Source organism: Benincasa hispida, chromosome 9, assembly GCF_027475165.1.
Source record: "Benincasa hispida cultivar pf3 chromosome 9, pf3_genome.v1.1, whole genome shotgun sequence".
NCBI classification, from domain to species: Eukaryota; Viridiplantae; Streptophyta; class Magnoliopsida; order Cucurbitales; family Cucurbitaceae; genus Benincasa; species Benincasa hispida.
The window spans coordinates 18,157,789-18,178,498 of NC_143486.1; the positions used below are offsets into that span (position 1 = coordinate 18,157,789).

The following is a 20,710-nucleotide window of genomic DNA, read 5'->3' on the forward strand; positions in this document are numbered from 1 at the left end:
TGACACCACCAGGAAGGTTACCTTGGTATTCTCGGTGTGAGAATCCAGAGGGTGGGCTCATTGTGGACTTGGTTTGAGGCAGAAAACCAAAGGAACCACAATTTGTAAACGATTGAGCAAGTGGGAGAATGGAAAAACCTATCGTATAGGTCGATGCCCAATCGTTTAGGAAAAGCTATGCGATCGTCTAGCAAAAGCTATGTGTTTGTTTAGCTCATCGTCTAGCTGAGTGTCTATCATGTAAGAACACTCCATGATCGTTTAGCTAACTCCAAACTGTCGCTTAGTAAATCTGATTTACTTGACAACTTCTCCGTGAGAATTTTTCGAGAATGGAAATCTCAAATTAACTTCTTCCTAAAATTAGGAAAACATTTTTCCTCTTATCTCACAGTTACTGTGAAAACACCAATAACCTCCCATTCGATTGGTTTTAGAGAAAAAAAGATAATTATCCAATAATTAATATTATTATAGATATAACTGATAATTAACTTACCATAATATATTTATAACATATAGTTTTAATATTTCATCTCATGAAACCTATAAACCATAGCTCTTTTTCTATTCCATCACACTTCTCGTCTAAATTAATCCTCCACTTGATGTATCTCATACTCCATACCGATCATATCATATATAATTGAATTACCTCTTATCAATTTGAACATTTCAAATCAACACCAAGAACTGATCCTCAACTTGAATCCATTAAGCTACCAAGGAGACCTTATGGACTTGTAGCTCAAAGCTCCAACGGTACATGAATAACTGACTAAACTCTTTAGTCACGGGATGTAACGACCTGACCCCCTAGGACTTAAGTTAGACCGTTACTAAAATACATGCATGCATGACACTTAAAACGACACTTCTTTATGTTGAAATAAATGCTAAATAGATAAAGGGAGTTCAAAAGTCCTTTATTAAATGCAAATGTTAAAAAAACAATAATAGGGTACCCATAAATCATAAAAGGTTAATAAATAAATATGAAAAACAATTCTTACCAATAAGTTTCAAACATCAAAACTAAACATTTAGAGAAACATGAAAGAAACTCTAAATCTCAGATGTGGAAGCGTAAAAACTAGTCCCAGTGGCTTGATCATGAATTTCGCTTGTCCATCGCCAGTGCATCTCTACTCTTACCTGAAACAACAACATGAAAAAGAATGAGTAAAAAATAATCAGTAAGTAACCCCACTACTGGGGTCAGGCTGGGCATCTATGTCCTCTAAATATCCACCTCTGGCTCAGATGAGATACAAACTGGTGAATCCCGAAGGAAACACAAACTGGTGAATCCCGAAGGAAACACAAACTAGTGAATTCCGAAGGAAACACAAAATCTAATGGGCATCTAACTAATCAATAAGGATATTCGCACAGTCTCAACATCAAAATCATCACCATACGAATCTATGACATACATATAATCCTCAACACCATGGCTCTACCACATACACATATACCTCAACATCATGGTTCTAAAACATACATGTATACCTCAACATCATAGTCTACAACATACATGTATACCTCAACATCATCAGATCAAATACAATCATATGGAAGCACATATCATCTCATACTAGCATTCAAGTGTCTATGTGCATATTTAAATAATTCAGATCTCGTGCCAGAACATACTTTAATTCAGTTCATACTATCAATTTATCATGCTAACATTCTGCCATAACATACATTTATCATGCTAGCATACAACTAAAGCCTGGACTGTGGATAGTTCCAGTAGTAAGATTACTTACCTTGATATTAGGTCGAACCAAAAAGCAATTGAATCTTTGTGAAATTATTGAATCCTTAATCAAGCCTAAACATAAACCAAGCTTTAAAATTAATAGTTAAGGCCAAATTCCAAACACCCAAATATTACAAAATATTTCCAGATAACCTTACCTAAGGTGTGGTCCAAATCGAATTCACCTTCCAAACCTCCAATTTTAAGCCCAAAATAATTAGCAAACCAAACTCTTCTTCATCTTGAATGAAATTCTTGAATCAACCCCCTAATCATAATTTAAAATTATGCTTACATGATTAAAGATTGAATCAAATACATACTTCACTACCAATGTCTCAAATAAATTATCCATATGTAGCTTCGTAAAAAAAATCACTTCCAAATGGCTTTACCAAAATTTCTCAACAACCAAAATTAATCCACAAGAGGGTCATCAAAGCATAAAACTTACCAAAACTCTCTAAAACAAACTCCAACTTAACTGAATAACATCTCAATACCTTCACAAACTTGAATCCAAAGTTGAAACACAATGGATATCAACCAATTGATGCCAAAAGTAAATGAGTATTCAAGAATCAACTGAAAACAAACCCAAATGGCAGGAATCTTACCCAAATCGATAGATCTAGTGACAGCAAAAGCGAACGACGCTTGAGTAGTGGTGGACGGAGGTCATGAAGAAGAAACTGACGCGGCGGCTTTGGGCGGCATCGGACGGGCTCACGAACGTGAGGAAGAAAAGGGGGTGAGGTTTGACTTTTTATAAAAAAAACAATAATAATAAAACAAAAAAGAAAGTAAATATAATTACATTTAATTCCTTTCCGTTTTATACAATTAAATTCCTTTCCGTTAAAAAAAAATAATTCCTGCCATTAATTTTCAATTTGAATTTCAAATTGAATAATTTCGCTAACAATTAAATTCCCGCACTTATACTTGAAGTCCAAAATTTCAAAAATGCCCTCCAACTAATAACAATGACTGAAATTCCAAATAATAAAGTTACTGAAATTACATTATTACTAAAAAATGTGCGGGGTGTTACATTCTTCCCTCTTCAAAGAACTTTCGTCCTCGAAAGTTCATTCTTTAAAAAAAAAAAAACTCTGGGGGTGTTACACGAGATCCACTATCCGTTAACTGTCAGGCACTCCACTAAAGACCAACAGCTGAACTCTTCTTACCACAGATATATTATGTGTCCATCTTAACCAATCAACAGTGCGACAACCCTTCACAGATCGCTCGTAAGTACAGCTCAGCCAATAACCGTTATGCTTCTGTAGTTACATCTAACTCCTTAAGTACTACTGAATCCTTTAATGAACATAAGTCATAGTCCTATTATGACTGAGTTCTCTCTTCCAAAGAGAAGCTATGGCCACTATGTTCAAGCCCCAAAATCAACCCTTAAGGAAGAAATCTATCTACTTACCCATGCTTCGGGGAAGGAATGAATTCCATCTTGTGTAAGTGAGTTCCCAACTCCCAGATCAGACAAGTCCCCAAAAAGGTAGGCATGTTGAGTTGGCAATCTGGCCACTCTCACCCATACTAATCAAAGGACCGCCCTCAAAGGTAGGTTCCCAAAACACTCGGGATTGAGGTCTGTCACCTATGGTCGTTTAGGTGAGATATAAGTCTCCAATATCAACAGTGTTATATACAGAGTCTAGTCATCTCATAGTCCGATCTTATACAAACTCTTTGTACAGGATACCCCCGCTCGCATTCTCCATATGAATGGTCAGGATCTACCATCTGTAGTAGTTTACAACACTTGCAAACCTTTACAAAGCGGGTCGTATCTGTGGTATCACCAGGATCAGATATCCCACCTTAATCCTTATACTACAGACGTATCTAGGTTATCACTTAAGGCATTATCCACTTGTATATCACATATACATGCTTAAGTTTACATAAGATAACCATGGAACTTTGTTTATTGGATATGAGTAAATGCCAGAATGAAATAACATTTATTTTATTCATAAAACAATGTGTATAATTACAAACAATGAGACTCCAGGAGAATTAGGACACCAATTCCAATAGTCCGACCCATATGCTTGTGGCTAACCTAAAGAAGTTGAAACCGCGTTCGAAAGTTTGCCTCTTTGTAGGCTATCTCAGGGAAATGAGGGGTGATACTTCTATGATCCAAGTGAGAACAAAGTGTGTGTGTCGACAAATGCTATCTTCTTGGAAGAAGACCACACCAGGGATCATAAACCACGAAGCAAGCTTGTTTTACATGAGATTTCTAGTGAGACTACTGAGGGTTCAACAAGAGTTATTGATCAGACTGATAGATCAACAAGAGTTGTTGATGTCGGTTCATCTAGTCAACCATATCAAGAGTTAAGACTGCCTTGACGTAATGGGAGGGTTATGAACTCACCAGAACGCTACATGGGTTTGACTGAACCCAAAACATCATTTCTGATGATGGGGTCGAGGATCCATTATCTTATAAGCAAGCAATGAAGGATGTTGACAAAGATAAGTGGATTAAAGCCATGAACCAGGAAATGGACTATGTACTTCAATAATGTCTAGGAACTTGTGGATCAGCTTGATAGGGTAAAATCTATAGGGCGTGAGTGGATCTATAAGAGAAAACAAGGTGTAGATGGAAAGGTGCAGACCTTTAAGGCTAGACTCGTGGCAAAGGGTTATACCCAGGTCGAGGGAGTGGACTATGAGGAAACTTTCTCACCTATTGTCATGTTGAAGTCTATAAGGATACTCCTATCCATAGCCACATTTTATGATTATGAAATATGGCAAATGGACGTCAAGATTGGCTTTCTTAATGGTAATCTTGAGGAGACCATCTACATGGCTCAACCAAAGGGGTTCATTGTCCAGGTTAAGAGCAAAGAGTTGCAAGCTTAATAGGTCCATTTATGGGTTGAAATAAGCGTCTAGATTGTGGAACATTAGATTTGATACTACGGTCAAATCGTTTGGCTTTGATCAGAATGTTGATGAACCTTGTGTTTACAAGAAAACTATCAACAACTCAGTAGCTTTCCTGGTACTGTATGTGGATGATATCCTACTCATGATGTAGGTTTTCTGGCTGACATTAAAAAGTGGCTAGCCGTCCAATTCCAAATGAAAGATTTTGGAGAAGCGCAGAATGTTCTAGGGATCCAGATCATTCGGGATCGTGAGAACAAGAGGTTGGCCTTGTCTCAGGCATCGTACATTGATCAAATGTTGATCAAGTACAAAATGCAGGATTCCAAGAGCGGTTTATTACCCTTCATGCGTAGGATCATATTGTCTAAGAATCAATGTCTTAAGACACCTCAAGAGGTTGAGAAGATGAGACAGATTCCCTTTGCTTCGGTTGTTGGAAGCTTAATGTATGCAATGTTATATACTAGACCTGACATTTATTATATCGTAGGGATTGTCAGTCATTATCAGTCCAATCCAGAATTAGATCACTAGACGACGGTCAAAAAGATCCTCAAGTATCTTTAGAGAATGAGGGACTACATGCTCGTGTATAGAGATAAGAATTTGATCCTTACAGAATACACAGACTCTGACTTTCAGACTGATAGAGATTCTTGGAAATTGACATCAGGGTCAGTGTTCCCTCTAAATGAAGGGGTTGTAGTTTGGTGAAGCATCAAGCAAGGATGCATCGTGGACTCCATTATGGAAGCCGAATACGTAGCCGCTTGTGAAGCTGCTAAGGAGGTTGTTTGGCTGAGAAAATTCCTTACAGATTTGGAAGTTGTTCCAAATATGTCTTTGTCGATCACTTTCTACTGTGATAACAGTGGGGCTATGGAAAATTCAAAGGAACCTTGGAGTCATCGTAGAGGCAAGCATATTGAACGAAAATATCATTTGATCAGGGAGATTATGCATCGTGGTGATGTAATAGTCACGGAGATCGCATCAGAGCACAACGTTGCCGATCCATTTACATAGGTTTTCACGACTAAAGTGTTCGAGGGTCATCTGGAGAGTCTGGGTCTAGGGACATGTGGCATCGTGCCTAGGGCAAGTGGGAGATGATGCTGGGGTATAGAGTATGCCCTAGTTTATTGTATATTGTATTTATTTTTTTTATGTATAGTACATTAGTCTCCCGAGGCATTAGAACAAGTGGAAAATTGTTGGGATTAGTGTCCTAATTCTCTCGAAGTCTCGTAGTTTGTAAACTTTGTACACATTGTTATGAAAAAAAAATAAGAGTTATTTTATTTGCATTTACTCATATCCAATAAACAAAGATCTGTGGTTATTGCATGTAAACTTAAGCATGTATATGAGATACACAAGTGGATCATGCCTTAAGTGATATCCTAAAAGGTCTGTAGTATAAGGATAAATGAGGGATACCTTATCCTGGTGACACTATGGATACGGCCCACTTTGTAGAGGTTTACAAGTGTTGTGAATTACTACAGATGGTCTGATCCTGACCATTCATGTAGAGACATGCAAGCGAAGGTGTCCTATACAAAGAGGACCACCAGATGATTCGTCTCTTTATATAACATCGTTGATACTTGAAACTTACATCTCACTTAAACGACCATAGGTGACATGACCTTAATCCTGAGTATTTTGGGAACTTCTGCCTTTGAGGGCAATCCTTTGAATAGTATGGGTGAGAGTGGCCAAATTGTCAACTCAACAAGCCTACCTTTTTGGGTATTTGTCTGATTGGGAGCTGGGAACTCAATTACACAAGATGGAATTCACTTCTTCCACAAAGCAGGGGTAAGTAGATAGATTGCTCCCTTAAGGGCTGATTTCGAGTCTTGAACATAGTGGCCACATCCTTTCTTTGGAAGAGAAGACCCAGTCATAGTAAGACTATGACTTATTGTTCATTAGAGGAATCAGTGGTACTTAAGGAGTTAGATGTAACTACAGGGGCAAAATGGTAAATTGGCCTAGCTGTACTTATGAGCGATCTGTGAAGGGTTACCGAGCTATTGATTGGTTAATATGGACACAGAAATATATCTGTAGTGAGGAGAGTGCAGCTATCTGTCTTTAGTAGATTGCCCAACAGTTAACGAATGATGGATCCTATGACTAAAGAGTTTAGTCAGTTATTCACGTACCGTTGGAGCTTCAAGCTACAGGTCCATAAGGTCCCCTTGGTAGCTCAATGGATGCAAGTTGAGAATCAGTTCTTGGGGTTAGTTTGAAGTGTTCAAATTAACAAGAAGAAATTCAGTTATATATGATATAATTGATGTGATGTATGAGATACATCAAGTGGAGGAATTAATATAAATATGATTTACATTAAGTACCATAAAATAGAAAAAAAAAAAAAACTATGGTTTGTATGTTTCATGAGATGAAACATTAAAACTATAGGTTATAAATATAATATGGTAAGTTGGTTATCATATTTATTTATAATATATTAATTATTTGATAATTAAATCTTTTTCTCTAATAATCGATTGAGTGGGAGGTTATTGGTGGTTTTATGGTAACCGTGAGATAAAAGAAAATTTTTTTTTCCTAAATTTAGTAGTTACTTGATTCGGAAAGTCACTCACGAACAAGCTATCAAGTGAAAGTGTTTCACTAAGTGATAACGTGCAAAGGCTAAATGATTGTGGAGCTTTGACTATACGATAGTCTTTCAACTGATCGTAGCTAAACGATCGCGTGGCTAAGTCTATACGATAGGTTGTCATTGAATAAATGATCGAGCACATCATCTATACGATAGACTGTGTTATCTCCCACTTGCTCGATCGTCTACACGATCGTCCTCCAGTCTCTTCCTCAAGGCAAGATCATACAGGGCCTACAACTTCTAGATTCTCACACCAAGAATACCAAGGTAACCATTGTGGTGGTGTTCTCACTCACTTCATGGATCAAGTAGGACTCGATTGGTTTCGTGGAAGCTTCGTACGTTGTGTTCATTGCGTTTGTTGTGTTTGTGTTGTGTACCGGTCGTTGCTTTCGAGCGTTGCTGTTCTTGGACGCTTGGAGACTGATTGAGGGAGTTTGAAGAATGTTTCTTCAAAGGTATGCATACTCTATCCCTTGATACTCTTATAGCATGCTGTAATTTCTAGTTGTGCATGACCTATTAGTTTCTGTTCTTGTACTGTTATTGTTTATGTTCAACTTGAATGAAATTTGGAACGATCCTTTCGTTACTCATGGAAATCCTCATGCTTGATTTTCTTCACTTACGTGGGTAGAGGAAAAAAAAGAGTGGAGAGAATTGTAACTCCCTCCTAAATTCAAATAAATTAATTTTGATAAATGAAATAATAAAATTAATTTATATAAAAAAATATTTATTATATATATATAAATATGATAACTAACTTATCATAATATATATATTAAATTACATGTTATATCAAATATAACTTATAACCTATAGTTTTAATATTGTATCATATACAATATAACCTATAGATTCTTTTCTCTCTCATATAACATTTAATATAAATCAATAATAACTTGTAGAAATACAAGTTATGGTCTCTCAAAAGTTGGAACAATTAGGATTTTTAATGATAAAATCTCATCATTCTTAGAGAAAACGCATGGAATTATTCAAACACTACTAAACTTGTACAAAAGATTGTTTATTTCTAAAAGCTGCGTCACTAATGTATATTATTGCAGAATTTCAACAAAGATTCTAAGTGTCGTAGGAGAAGGTAACGCATGGACATGCATTAGAGGGATTTCAACGCATTAAAGTTTCATTGACTTAGGCTGTTTATGTCAAATCACCACTTGCAAGCATGGGCAACTAACTGGCGGCATCTGAAAAGTGTTTGAGTGTCAGGCGACTGCACAGGGTATGGAATTTAATGCTACCTCATTATTTAGTTGGTGAAGAGCAATGCCTATAAATAGATGAAATGCGACTAGAAGAAGGGTAGTCAACTCATTTTGTATAATTCCAAAAACCAGAAAGACTTAGAGCCTTGTTGCTGCTGCAATAAGAACACAAAGGGAAAAAATCCATTTCCATCATTGATCAAGGAGTGAAGGAGACCTAGCTCGAGAGAGAACTCTCCTTCATTTCTTCCACAAGTTGGTTGTACACAGATTTAAATTAAGCCAAAGAGGACAATAGATTGTACTCTGCAACTTGGTTCTTTTCTTTTCATCTCAATTCCAGTCTCTTCATCTCATTCCATTAAGTATTGACATTGTAAAGACAATATTATTCTTTATGAAATCACATATTTGATCAACTACACTTTGCTACTGTTTATTTCTCGCTATATGTTAGACGCATCCATGACTTCATGCAAGTTCAATTTCTAAACACTTAAGCCAATATAATTACATGGTTAAAGTTATTCTAGCTTGAATTATTCGAGAGAATAAGAAAACAAGCATTGAGTCAAAACGCTTGGTACATCTAGAGATAGAGGCACTAGTGTTTCATTGCTTTCTATGATTAACGCATGCATCCTATAGATAAGAATTTATGTGGCATTTGCATTGAGAAGTGCTTAATAAAAGCTAAGCAGAAACCCAATGCATCTATACATACTTGGATTATAAGCAAGCAAAGTTCATTTCCATCCACACCACATTCTCGAACGTGTACATCTCACTTAGATCAACGCATATCACTTTCACTGAACACCATTTTTACATGAACCCCTTTCTTCCACTTGACCTTTTGCATTTTCTTATACGCATGCAGTCAACTTAGTGTAAATAAAACTCATCCAACACTTACTTAGGATCCTTCTACATTAGCTATAACACAAACCCTACGCGTTAGTTCTGATCTAAATCCTTAAGTTCGACCCTAGACTTATCAAGAACCTGAATTAGATTTATACTTAGATCCGATTCAAGAAAACTTAAACGCATTAAAAGGAGTGTAACGCATCCCTGCATGCATCATCTAAACTCGTTAATCACATTTATATTAAATTTAACAATTATGAATCTAATTCATATAATTAATACTTGAATCTTATTCAAATAGTTATTTCCTGTCACAAATGCTATAATGTATCAAAAACATTATAATAATTATATAATATATAATTAAAATAACTTAATTATATCATATATAATTAAATCCCTCAATTAATTTGAACAATTCAAATTAATCCAAAAATTGATTCTCATTTAATCTTATTGAGCTACCAAAGGGACCTCATGGACTTGTAGTTTGAAGCTCCAACGGTACATGAATATTTAATCATATTTTTTAATTAAATTATTCACCATTTGTTAACTATCGAGCACTCCACTAAAGACTGACAGTTGCACTCTTCACACCATAGATATATTTCTGTGTCCATTGGATATAATCAATCAACAATACAATGACCCTTCACAAATTGCTCGTAAGTACAGTTGGGCCAAAAATACCGTTTTGTCCCTGTAGTTACATCTAACTCCTTAAGCACCACTAGTCCCTCTAATGAATAATAGATCATAGTCCAGCTATGACTAAACCCCTCTCAGGCTAGGAAAGGGTGTGGCACCATATTGTCCAAGCCACATTGTCCAAGCTTCTATGTATAGAATATCTCCGCTCACATGTCTATATATGAACAATCAGGATCGAATCATTTGTAGCACTTTACAACAATTGTAGAACCTACAAAGTAGACCATACTCGTAGTGTCACCAGGATAAGGTACCTAGCCTTATCCATCTACTACAGACCATTTAGGTTATCACTTAAACATGATCCACCCGTATGTCTCTACATACATGTGTAAGCTACAAGTTAACCTTGGATGTTAGTTTATTCGTTGTGGTTAATGAAACCAAAAAATGGAATAAAATATCATATATTTTATTAAATAAACAATGAGCTTGTCTAAAACATTTACAAACTATAGATCCTACGAGATTTAGGACATCTATCCCAACAGCACTCACATATGTCTATGTTATCAACCACCTTCCCTCTACTGTTTTCCACAATATGTCTCCTTTTAAGAGATTGTATGACACTTCTCTCTCTTATTCTCTTTTCAAAGTTTTTGGTTGTGCCTATTTTGTTTTACTTCATTGTGAACCCTGAGCCCTAATTTCTCTACTTGAGTATGTTCCCTACTGAGACCAGTGTGGTGAGTAGGTTGATGTTGAAAGTAATGTGTAATTATAGAGAAAATGGTGAAAAATTAGAAGAAAAGTGTGAATTTGAAAGCTTGACTCTTGGGTAAAGCTTGGAAAAATTGGCTAAGTGTAACCCATGCGTTGGCCTTGCTCATTTTAGACATTGAAGGAAGCAAAAGTATGGTCAAGAGAAACACATGTGGCAGCCTCACGTTGTGCGGACATAGGCGTTGGGCATTGAGGTGCGCGCGTAGGACGATCGTGTAGTAAATGAGCAGCACTACACAATTGGGTATGCGATTGTCTAGTAAGAAGTAGCACTACACGAGAGGTGGGTGGGTGTTAGCGTTGGACGATCGTGTAGCAATGCGTGAAGCCTGGCGATGCGGTAGGCGATTGTGTAGCAGATGCGCGGCGCTAGACGAGGCGAAGGACCGCAATAAATGATAGCGCTATGCGTTGGACGATAGAGTTAAGCGATGGGGCATTGGAACTACACGATCAACATCAGCGTTAGACGATGGCCGTCAGCGTTACACGATGAGCAAGAGCTGTGCGATAGATTCTGTGCTATATGATAGGCGCAGATGCTATGCGATGGTGCTATGCGATGAGCTAGGCGATGAGACAAGCCATGGTGGACGCATGGTGAAACATCTTGTGTTGCTAAGGCTTGCGGTACATAAGGTTGTTATGTGTTAGTGATGTGCTATGTACTGAGAACATCCAAGGACATGTGGGCGCATAGGATAAGGCTAATACTATGAGTTGGCATTGAACGCATGGTGTGAACTATGCGACCTTCTATATGCGTTGGACATCTGAGGGCATATGGGCGCATAGGACAAGGCTAATAGTATGCATTGGAAGAATGTTGGTCATAATCCTAGTTGAGCGCATAGGCCAAAGGTAAGCCATGCGAGAGAGAAAGGTATGCGGCCAATGATGCGATGCCTTGAGTTTTAAATCAAGTGATGCGTTGATGAGAAAGCCACGAGTTGATGATGGCTAACCGAGAAAAGGATATTCGGCCAAAGATGAGCCTTGCGAGCATCTAGCATATGTGGCCAAGTTGCATTAATGGGATGCACAAGGTAAGATTGAATGAATGCATTTTGATGTTGGATAAATGCATTTGAGGTTGAATGAACGCATTTTGATGTTGGATGGACGCATGCGCCAAGGGGTGGTGTCCGGACATAGGTATGTTGCGACAATTGGGTGGATGCATATGAGGTTGGATAGACGCATTTGTAGTTAGATGGACGCATTTGTAGTTGGATGGACGCATATGTGGTTAGATGGACGCATTTGTGGTTGGACGGACGCATTTGCCAAGATCGCTTGCGATCATGAGAGTGTGGAATGCACCGATGGTGATGCTAAATCATCCAGACATGTGGCTTGTTGAGAAGAAATCTTAGGCCTTAAGCAAATGAGGTGGATGCACAAGAAGACATGCAAATTTAAGCATTATGTGTTGGCTAGGACACCTTAGATTGCGATGGCATGAAGGTTGCGTCAATAGTGAGGGGAAAAGACACTTGGACATGCGGCCAAGTATGAGGTGTCGACCTTGGAGAGATTTTGGATGCCTATAAATAGGGCCAAGGACTTCTCTTCAGATCATAACTCAAATTCTCTTAAAAAGACATTAAGAAGAGTGTATGAAGGCTGATTATGAGGAAACTATGCGAATGCATGCATTGGTAGCAAAACTATGCGTCGGTCATAAAGTTTCAAGAGGAGGAGATGCTGTCGGACAATGAAGTCTGGAAATAGCATCAACTTGGGACGAGGATATCTCCTAGCATACTCGTGCGTTTGGAGTGATTCCAAAGCCACCTGAAAGCTCCGCAAGTTTAGTTTTCAGGTAGGGCTGCCGAAGAATAAGCTCCAAGTAATCGGGCTGGAAAGTGAGGAAAAGACAGAAGGGCCAAGCTTTCGAGTAAGCCTGGGCCAATCTTGAGGATTTGATGATTTCGGCCAAACCACGAGGATTTCTGAGCTAAGATTTTAAGTTATGCTTCCTGAGACATTGTAGAGCATGTTTACAGAAGGAAGTATCTCAAGATAAGGCTTAGAACTATGAGTAATCTGAGCTTTAAATTGAATCTGGATCTTAGGGTTCAAAAGAGAGCCCGAGGTAACCAAGGAACTTATAGAGAGAAAGATTCCTAAACGACCAAGGTGAGTGACTAAATATTTACAATGTTTTAAAGAAACCGTATTTTAAAGAAAGATTATTCTCATGCTAGCTAGTTTTACAAAGTAATTTCCAAGCAAACCATGAGTTATGTTTTAAACGCATGCCATGTATGAAAGTTTATTGAAAAACTATTTATGTGTGTTTAAATACACTAAGCATGTGTTAGTATCTTTATAGACATGTTTTCTATGCATTACGTTTTACATGTTTTAAAGAGAGAGTCATTTTATGACTAGTTTTACTTGAAACTCGATATCGAAGGACATTTGAGAAGGTATCCGACCAACTCGATATCGAAGGACATTTGAGAAGGTATCCGAGTAGCTCGATACTGAAGGATAAGTTTTGAGAAGGTATCTGAGCAAAAGTACCTAAGGTATTATGGTACTTAGTATGGCCACATGCACGTAGGTAGTTAAAGTCAGAGATTGAGCAAAAGGGTTCTCTCTTGAGTAGCAGTTGACGTTGAGATTTAACCACAGCAAGGTTATTCTCAACTAAGGAACAGTTTTAATATTGACAAAAACAGCTTTATATGCTTTATGTCTGGAAAATGTTTATACTGCAGTACAAGGTTACTGTAGAAATTTATATTTCAGATTAATCTCTTTATTGAGACTTTTGCATGATAATCATTTTTCTTTCTTAAGTCACTCACTGGGCTAGCAAGCTCACCCTATTTTCAAATGTTTTCCTTTCCCCCAAGTAGCAGTCAAAACCTCAGAAGATAGCTCTGCATTTGCTCTGCCACTAAAGGACAAAGATATTGTAACCCGTCTGTTAGGTTATTACTGTAAATATTGTACACATGTTACAGTTGTTCATATAGGGACTAAGGTTTTGGGCATCAGGACTTATGAAACTAGTAATGTAATCACTCTAAATATGTTATGTTTTTAAACTTAATAAATTTTGCCTAAGAGGCATCTGCTGTGTATGAGTTACATGTTGGTATCAGAGATTTCCGCTAGATTTATTAGGCAGTAAGTGCCAATAAAAGGGTTGATAACTGCTACAGTCATATCCTTTCCTAGGCTCAGAGAGTAGTCTGGGACGGGGTGTGACATTCATCCCCATGAACATTCCAAACTTGAACCTCAGGCTCGGTTGTGTTGCTTTCTTAGTTATGGAATTGAACATAAAGGATTTTGGCGTTAGGATCCCATATCCAACCGGTTACGTATCTCTCACCATGTAACAGTCTAGGAACATCGTATGTTTTCTAATATTTCTTCTTTCCATGCTTCCCTCCTTGGTACCTAATCATTCTTCACTAGTCCTACCACATATCTATTTCCTGCATATGAATCTTCATCTGAGTCTCCCACTCCACCCATACCAGAATGTGAGTCTTCCACTCCACCTATACCAGAGCTTGAGTCTCAGTCTTCTTCTTCTACTGCACTCTCATACCTACCATCTGTCCCTGATGTTGATCATGATCCTGCACTTGTTTGTCGGTCTGCCCGGGTAATAGAAACTTCATAGTATTTACAAGACTACCATTGTTTTTCCGCTACTATGTCCTTAGTTGAACCGTATTCCTAACATGAGGCTTGTACTAACCCTCTTTGGCAACAAGCTATGGATGAGGAACTTCAGGCATTAAACAAGACCCACACTTGGGAGTATATTTATCTACCGCTAGCAAGAAACCTATTGGATGTAAGTGGATCTATAAAATCAAGATCCATTATGATGGATCTATCGAACGTTATAAGGCTCATCTGGTGGCCAAAGGATATTTACAAGAATATGGTATTGACTATGAAGAAACCTTCGCTCCAGTTGCACGAATGACATCTGTCGGGAGCCTATTGGTCGTAGCAGCTACCAGGCAATGACCCCTAATTCAAATGAATGTTAAGAATGCTTTCCTCAGTGGCACACTACTTGAGGAAGTGTATATGCAGCCACCACCTGACGTATCTTCTCTACCAAATAAGGTTTGTCTTCTTCATCATGCCATTATATGGACTCAAACAAGCTCCTCGTGCCTGGTTTACAATCAGTTCTACTATTACCAACTTGGATTTTCCTCCAGTACTCATGACTCTACCTTGTTTATTCGGAAAACTTCCCGTGGAATTGTTCTCCTCCTGTTATATGTGGATGATATGATCATTATTGGTGATGATCCTCGGGCTATTTCAAATCTCTAACACTATCTAGGAGAACATCTTGGGATGAAAGATCTGGGACCACTCATTACTTCCTTAGTCTTCAGGTTTTATCATGCTTTAATCGATACTACCTATCTTAAGAAAAGTATGCATCAGATCTATTAGCTCGTTCATGTATCACTGATTTTGCCACAACACCGACACCATTGGATTCCAATGTCCATCTGACCTCCTTTGATGGTGTTCCCCTACAGGATCCAACATTGTACAGACAACTAGTTGGTAGCCTTATTTATTTAACAGTAACTCGTTTAGATATAGCTTATGCAGTTCATATTGTCAGTTAGTTCATGTCCACTCCTCGCACTATCCACTTCACAGTTGTTCTTCATATTCTACGTTATGTTAAAGGTACACTAGGACATAGACTTCAATTCTCCTCTAAATCCTCTTTGGTTCTGTGTATATTCTGATGCTGATTGGACGGGCGATCCTACGGATAAATGATCTACCACAGGTTACTATTTTTATTTGGGTGACTCTCTCATTTCTTGGTGGAGTAAGAAACAAACGGTTGTCTCTCGATCTAGCATTAAATCAAAGTATTGTGCACTTGCTGATGCAACTTCAGAGGTCTTATGGTAGCGCTCGCTATTGGATGACATAGGGGCTCCTCAAAATTCTGCCACTATTCTTCACTGTGACAATCATAGTGCCATTCAGATAGCACATAATGATGTTTTTCATGAACGGACAAAGCATATTGAGACTAACTGCCACTTTGTCCGCCATTTTCTTCAAAATTATACTCTGCACCTTCAATTCATACCTACAACCATTCAACCGGCCGACATTTTCACCAAAGCCCTTCCCTCTGGACACATTCTTTAGCTACTATTCAAACTCAAGTTGGTTTCTACCCTACCACCTTGAGTTTGAGGGGAGATGTTAAATTGTAAAGTCAATCTTCTTCTGTTAGGATTTTCAGATGGTAGGTTGAGCTTTGTTAAGGGTTTTGTTAGCTATTTTTAGTTATTGTATCAAGTTATTTATACCTGTACAATTTTGTTATTGATCAATAGAATACATACAAAAATCATTCATTTAGGTCTTATTTCTCAACAAAGAAAAAGAGGAAATATCTTTTAGGTTCCTAGATTTTAAGGCTAGTTTATTTAGCCTTCAAGTTTCAAAATACTACAAATTTAGTTCTTAAAAACTGTTTTTTTTTTATTATTGTTTTTAAATATAGGAATATGAGCCAACATATTTATAAATATACCAAATGTCATTGTAAGTGTTTATCACTCATAAATGGTGGAATTTTACTATATTTGAAAATATTTCTAACCGTTTTGTCATATATAACAATTATCCTTTTTGTTTTTGAAATTTGATTAAGAATTAAACTCTTTTATTTGAGAAAACTACAACAAACCATTTTGAGAAATTGAGAGAAAACACACTTAATTTTCAAAAACATAAAAACAAAATAGTTACCAAATGAGACTTAAGTTTTGAGTTTGATTTCAATTTAATCTCGAAAATTGAACATGTTGCAATTTTATCCTTGAAATTTAAGTTTTATTTGAATTAACCTCAAAGTTTCACTAAATAATCACTTTAGCTATCAATTTTTATTTCAATTTGAATCGTTAAGTTGATTTACGCTTTTAACATTAATTTTATTTTTAAAAATAATGTTTTGGGAAAAAAAAAAAAAACTAATTTTATACTATCACTAAATAAACGCAGCCCTTGACTTGTTCAAGTGGACCCCACTCTCCCCCCAATCGGCAAAGCGGAAATTGAGAGTCTTGAGAGTTTGGAGTGCTAAAAAGCCGAAGGCAGCAAAATCTTCAAAGACCATAAACAAAATTTCTAGGCGACATCCAGCTTCCATCTTCTCTGGTAAAAACCCTAGCTTCTCTTCTAGATCCATCCTTTCACTTTGATTTTCGATCTCTCAACCTTGTTTTTCTTTAATATTTGGTGCTTGATTTTCTCGTTTAATTTCATCTGATTATCCCTATGTTGAATGTATGGCGTTACATTTTCTCTCTTGTTTGTTGAAATGAGGATTTATATTCTTTCCGATTTGGATTTCTTGGATCTGAATTTGATTTGGGGTAGGCGCAAGGATTTGTTTTCTGTAGGTTTTTCCTTTTTTTATTGGCAAAACCTAGTTTCAATTTTCCTGGGGTATAGATTTGAGAGGCTGCGATGGTGTGCTGTTTAGTTTGAATGGATTTCTTAGGTTTTGACGTGTTAACTTCGTAATAGACGTTTTCCATTTTTTTTTTCCTGGATGATGTGGAGTTTCGAATGGATTAATCGCTTTTCTTTGGTAACCAATTTATGCATTTTCTGTGAGTGGAAGCCTATCCTAGGGTTCGTTGTCATGTTTGTTTTCTTTAACATAGAGAAATGCATGTATTATTGGAATAGAATACATACAACATAGGAGGGGAGGATGAGAAATTCAACCCATAACAGTAAGAGGTGAGAGTAGTAGATTCCTAGGAGATACATAATAATATCAATAAAGATAGCACAGAATGTTGTTGAATAAGATGGCCAACCATCATCCGTTGTGGCTCAAATGAGTTTCTGTGATAGATTACATTGTTTGATGGTGGAGAAAGTTTTGTTTCATCCCCTTTCAAAGATAAGGGAGATGTCTTGTGGATCTTGCTCCTTTTAGCTAATTTGCAGTGCATTTGACTCGAGGGAACAGAATGACTTTTAGGGGGTGAATATAACTTGTGAGGAGGTTATATCTTAAGGGAGGTCCAAACCTCCCTTTGGGAGTATCATGTATGTAACTAGAAAAGTTCATAATTATTCCTTATTTTTTACCATTGGAGCCTTTTTTCTGTGGAGGCTTTTTGACTTTTTTCTTTACTCCCTTTGATTTGGGATGATTTCTTTTGTGTATTTCAAGTAATATAATAATAATAACAACAAATGTATTCCGATTTCCTTCGCTTTGCTTCTGAAGTAGGGAGGGGTGGTATTATTGCTTCTCAAAGGATGAAGGTTTTCATTGAATTTCCCCTTGCCCGTGTAAATAGTTCTGAACTATGTTGTGCTTTTCATGGTGCTTGGGTAGTAATCAACTATTATATAAGAAAGTTGAATATATTATGTGTTTAAAAGTCTTCTTGTTCTTATAAGTGTTTGTCTTTGATCACTCGGGCAGATTTTCTTACCATTGACAAAGTAGAAAAGCAAATGGCTGCTGGCAGGGTGGCTCACGTCACACTTAAAGGACCGAGTGTGGTCAAGGAGATATTGACAGGAATGGGACTTGCTTTGTTTGCTGGTAGCTTTTGGAAAATGCATCAATGGAATGAGCAGAGGAAAGTGAGAGCTTTCTATGATCTACTGGAGAAGGGTGAGATCGGTGTCGTTGTTGATGAAGAATAGATTTTACACTCATCATGATATTATGGAACACATTCACCAGCTTGTTTATCATTTTTTTTTTGAAAACCTCGTTGTATTGCTCTTGGATTAGAGATGACATGTTTATCTTTTGCAACCATTTCTGCAAATAAGAACATGATAGACAGATTTTGGACTTAATAAACTTTATTTCATGATTTGTTTTTCTTTTGTGCATCACATTCGACTTCTCATCGGAGTTGAAAGCTATCCTGGAATTCTGCAATGCAGGCTTCTTTAGCAAATCAAAATAGATCTTGTGATTCTTATGGAGATCATAGAATATTTGTTATGATTTGCAAGATTTTTGTGGACCATTTACGGCATCCGACCCTTGGAGTGCGTTATTTGGTAAAATGAATGGTCATTGTGAAATCCATATATTTAAATACGTACAATTTCTATCAGTTGGAAGAAAATGTAAATCATGCATTTAGAACAAGAAATGTGTTTGTCAAATTCTTCCTTGTTCATGAAATGAGAGCGATAAATAGTGCAGCAGTTGTGGTTGTGGGTCGTTTCTCAGTGTCAGTGGTTTGGCCAAGAGATTTGTGGAACAGGTAAACAACTAACAATATAAAATCGAAGTATAAGTCAAAATGAGCTTCACTTAGTGGTATTGACATGTGTTCTGATTCATGAGATCAAAAATTCAAACAAAAAAAAAATATAAGTATAAATATAGTTCTTGTGTATTTCATGGGAGGGGAAACTGAAATCACATTGAGTTTTGTTGATGTGATCGAAGCCAAGTCCACGGATTACAAAAACTATCCTTAAACTTTGTTATTTATCTTTTTTAGAAAAGTTACAACATTTCATTGACCATTGATATTTAAAAAATGTTCCTAAGTTCAACGAGCCTAATTCTAATTGTTTTGTTTCGAAGTAAACCATGAGACGGTTCAAATAAGCTCTGAAAGGAGAAGGTTGGAATGCCAACTGGCATCTATTATTACATTCACCTGACTCGATAATATAAGGTGGACATTTGATTGAAGATGACTTGAGAGAGTATAACAGTGGCCTAGAATGGAAACTAGAATTCAAAATACCAGTTTCTAACCACAATTCTAATCAATTTGTACTCCGATTGTAGCTTTAAAATATTTATTAGATATCAATGTAATACTTCAAACAAAGTGCAACGTTCAATTATATATATATATATATATATATAAATTCTTCTTCGTCTTCTCATGTCGAGACAATCTCGAAAACAAATAAATACAAAAAACTTTGATTTTCATTTTATGGGAATTGATTTTTCAGTTTTCTTGGTTCAACTTATTTGTATGTGGTCGCTAAATTCTATAGATTGTAAAAAATTATTAATTTACCACAATTGTATTACATACTAAATAAAATATTAATATAGATAAGGTATTATAAATACACGTGCATAGACGGTTCATTGTGAAGAAACGTAGGTCCTTAACTTACCAATTTGAGCACAATTCGATAAATTATTACAAAAGATCTATAATATTCTCTAAAATGTCACCCTACATTTATTGAACTAACCAAAAGATATATTTGGTTGTCTTAATTCCTAAACAAGATCTTCTGTTGCCCACGAATAATGAAAAGAATTACAAGTTCTATTCCAAAGGGAAATAGATGGATGGAGACTTTCACTTGACAAACTGTATATTTTGTAACATATTGAGTATATGTTAACATTTCAAGTGTTTAGTTTTGAAAATAAATTATTTTAGAAAAAAATTGAAGTATTTGATATCCAATCAAAATAACTTTTAAAATACTTTCAAAATATATTTTTAATGGTTTTTATCAAGAGTTTAAATAAAAATGAGTTTTTTGAAAAATACTTTTTTGTCTAGTTAATCCAAATAGACCTAAATAGACCATTAGGATAGTTGGAGCCCGCAGGCGAGTTCTATCAGATAAAGCTAATGATTAGAGGCATTGGGGACACAATACCCTCAACTTATTCTCAAACTTTAAATAGGTAAAATAGGTAGGACGGCATGATTGCTTTGGATGTACGATATATGTGCTGCATGAATGGACTGGATATTCAAGCTTAAGCTCGAAGGGTAGGTCGCATGGGATGTG

The 20,710-nt window shown here is 36.6% G+C and overlaps 1 protein-coding gene across 1 annotated transcript; it reads left to right on the forward strand.

Annotated features, from left to right (window-relative positions):
- Window positions 1-16,950: 16,950 nt before the first annotated feature.
- LOC120085194 (cytochrome c oxidase subunit 5C-like) lies at window positions 16,951-18,798 on the forward strand. Its single transcript, XM_039041081.2, has 2 exons — window positions 16,951-17,095; window positions 18,387-18,798. The coding sequence occupies exon 2, from the start codon at window positions 18,419-18,421 to the stop codon at window positions 18,611-18,613; it is 195 nt and encodes a 64-aa protein (XP_038897009.1). The 5' UTR covers window positions 16,951-17,095; window positions 18,387-18,418; the 3' UTR covers window positions 18,614-18,798.
- The last annotated feature ends 1,912 nt before the right edge of the window (window positions 18,799-20,710 follow it).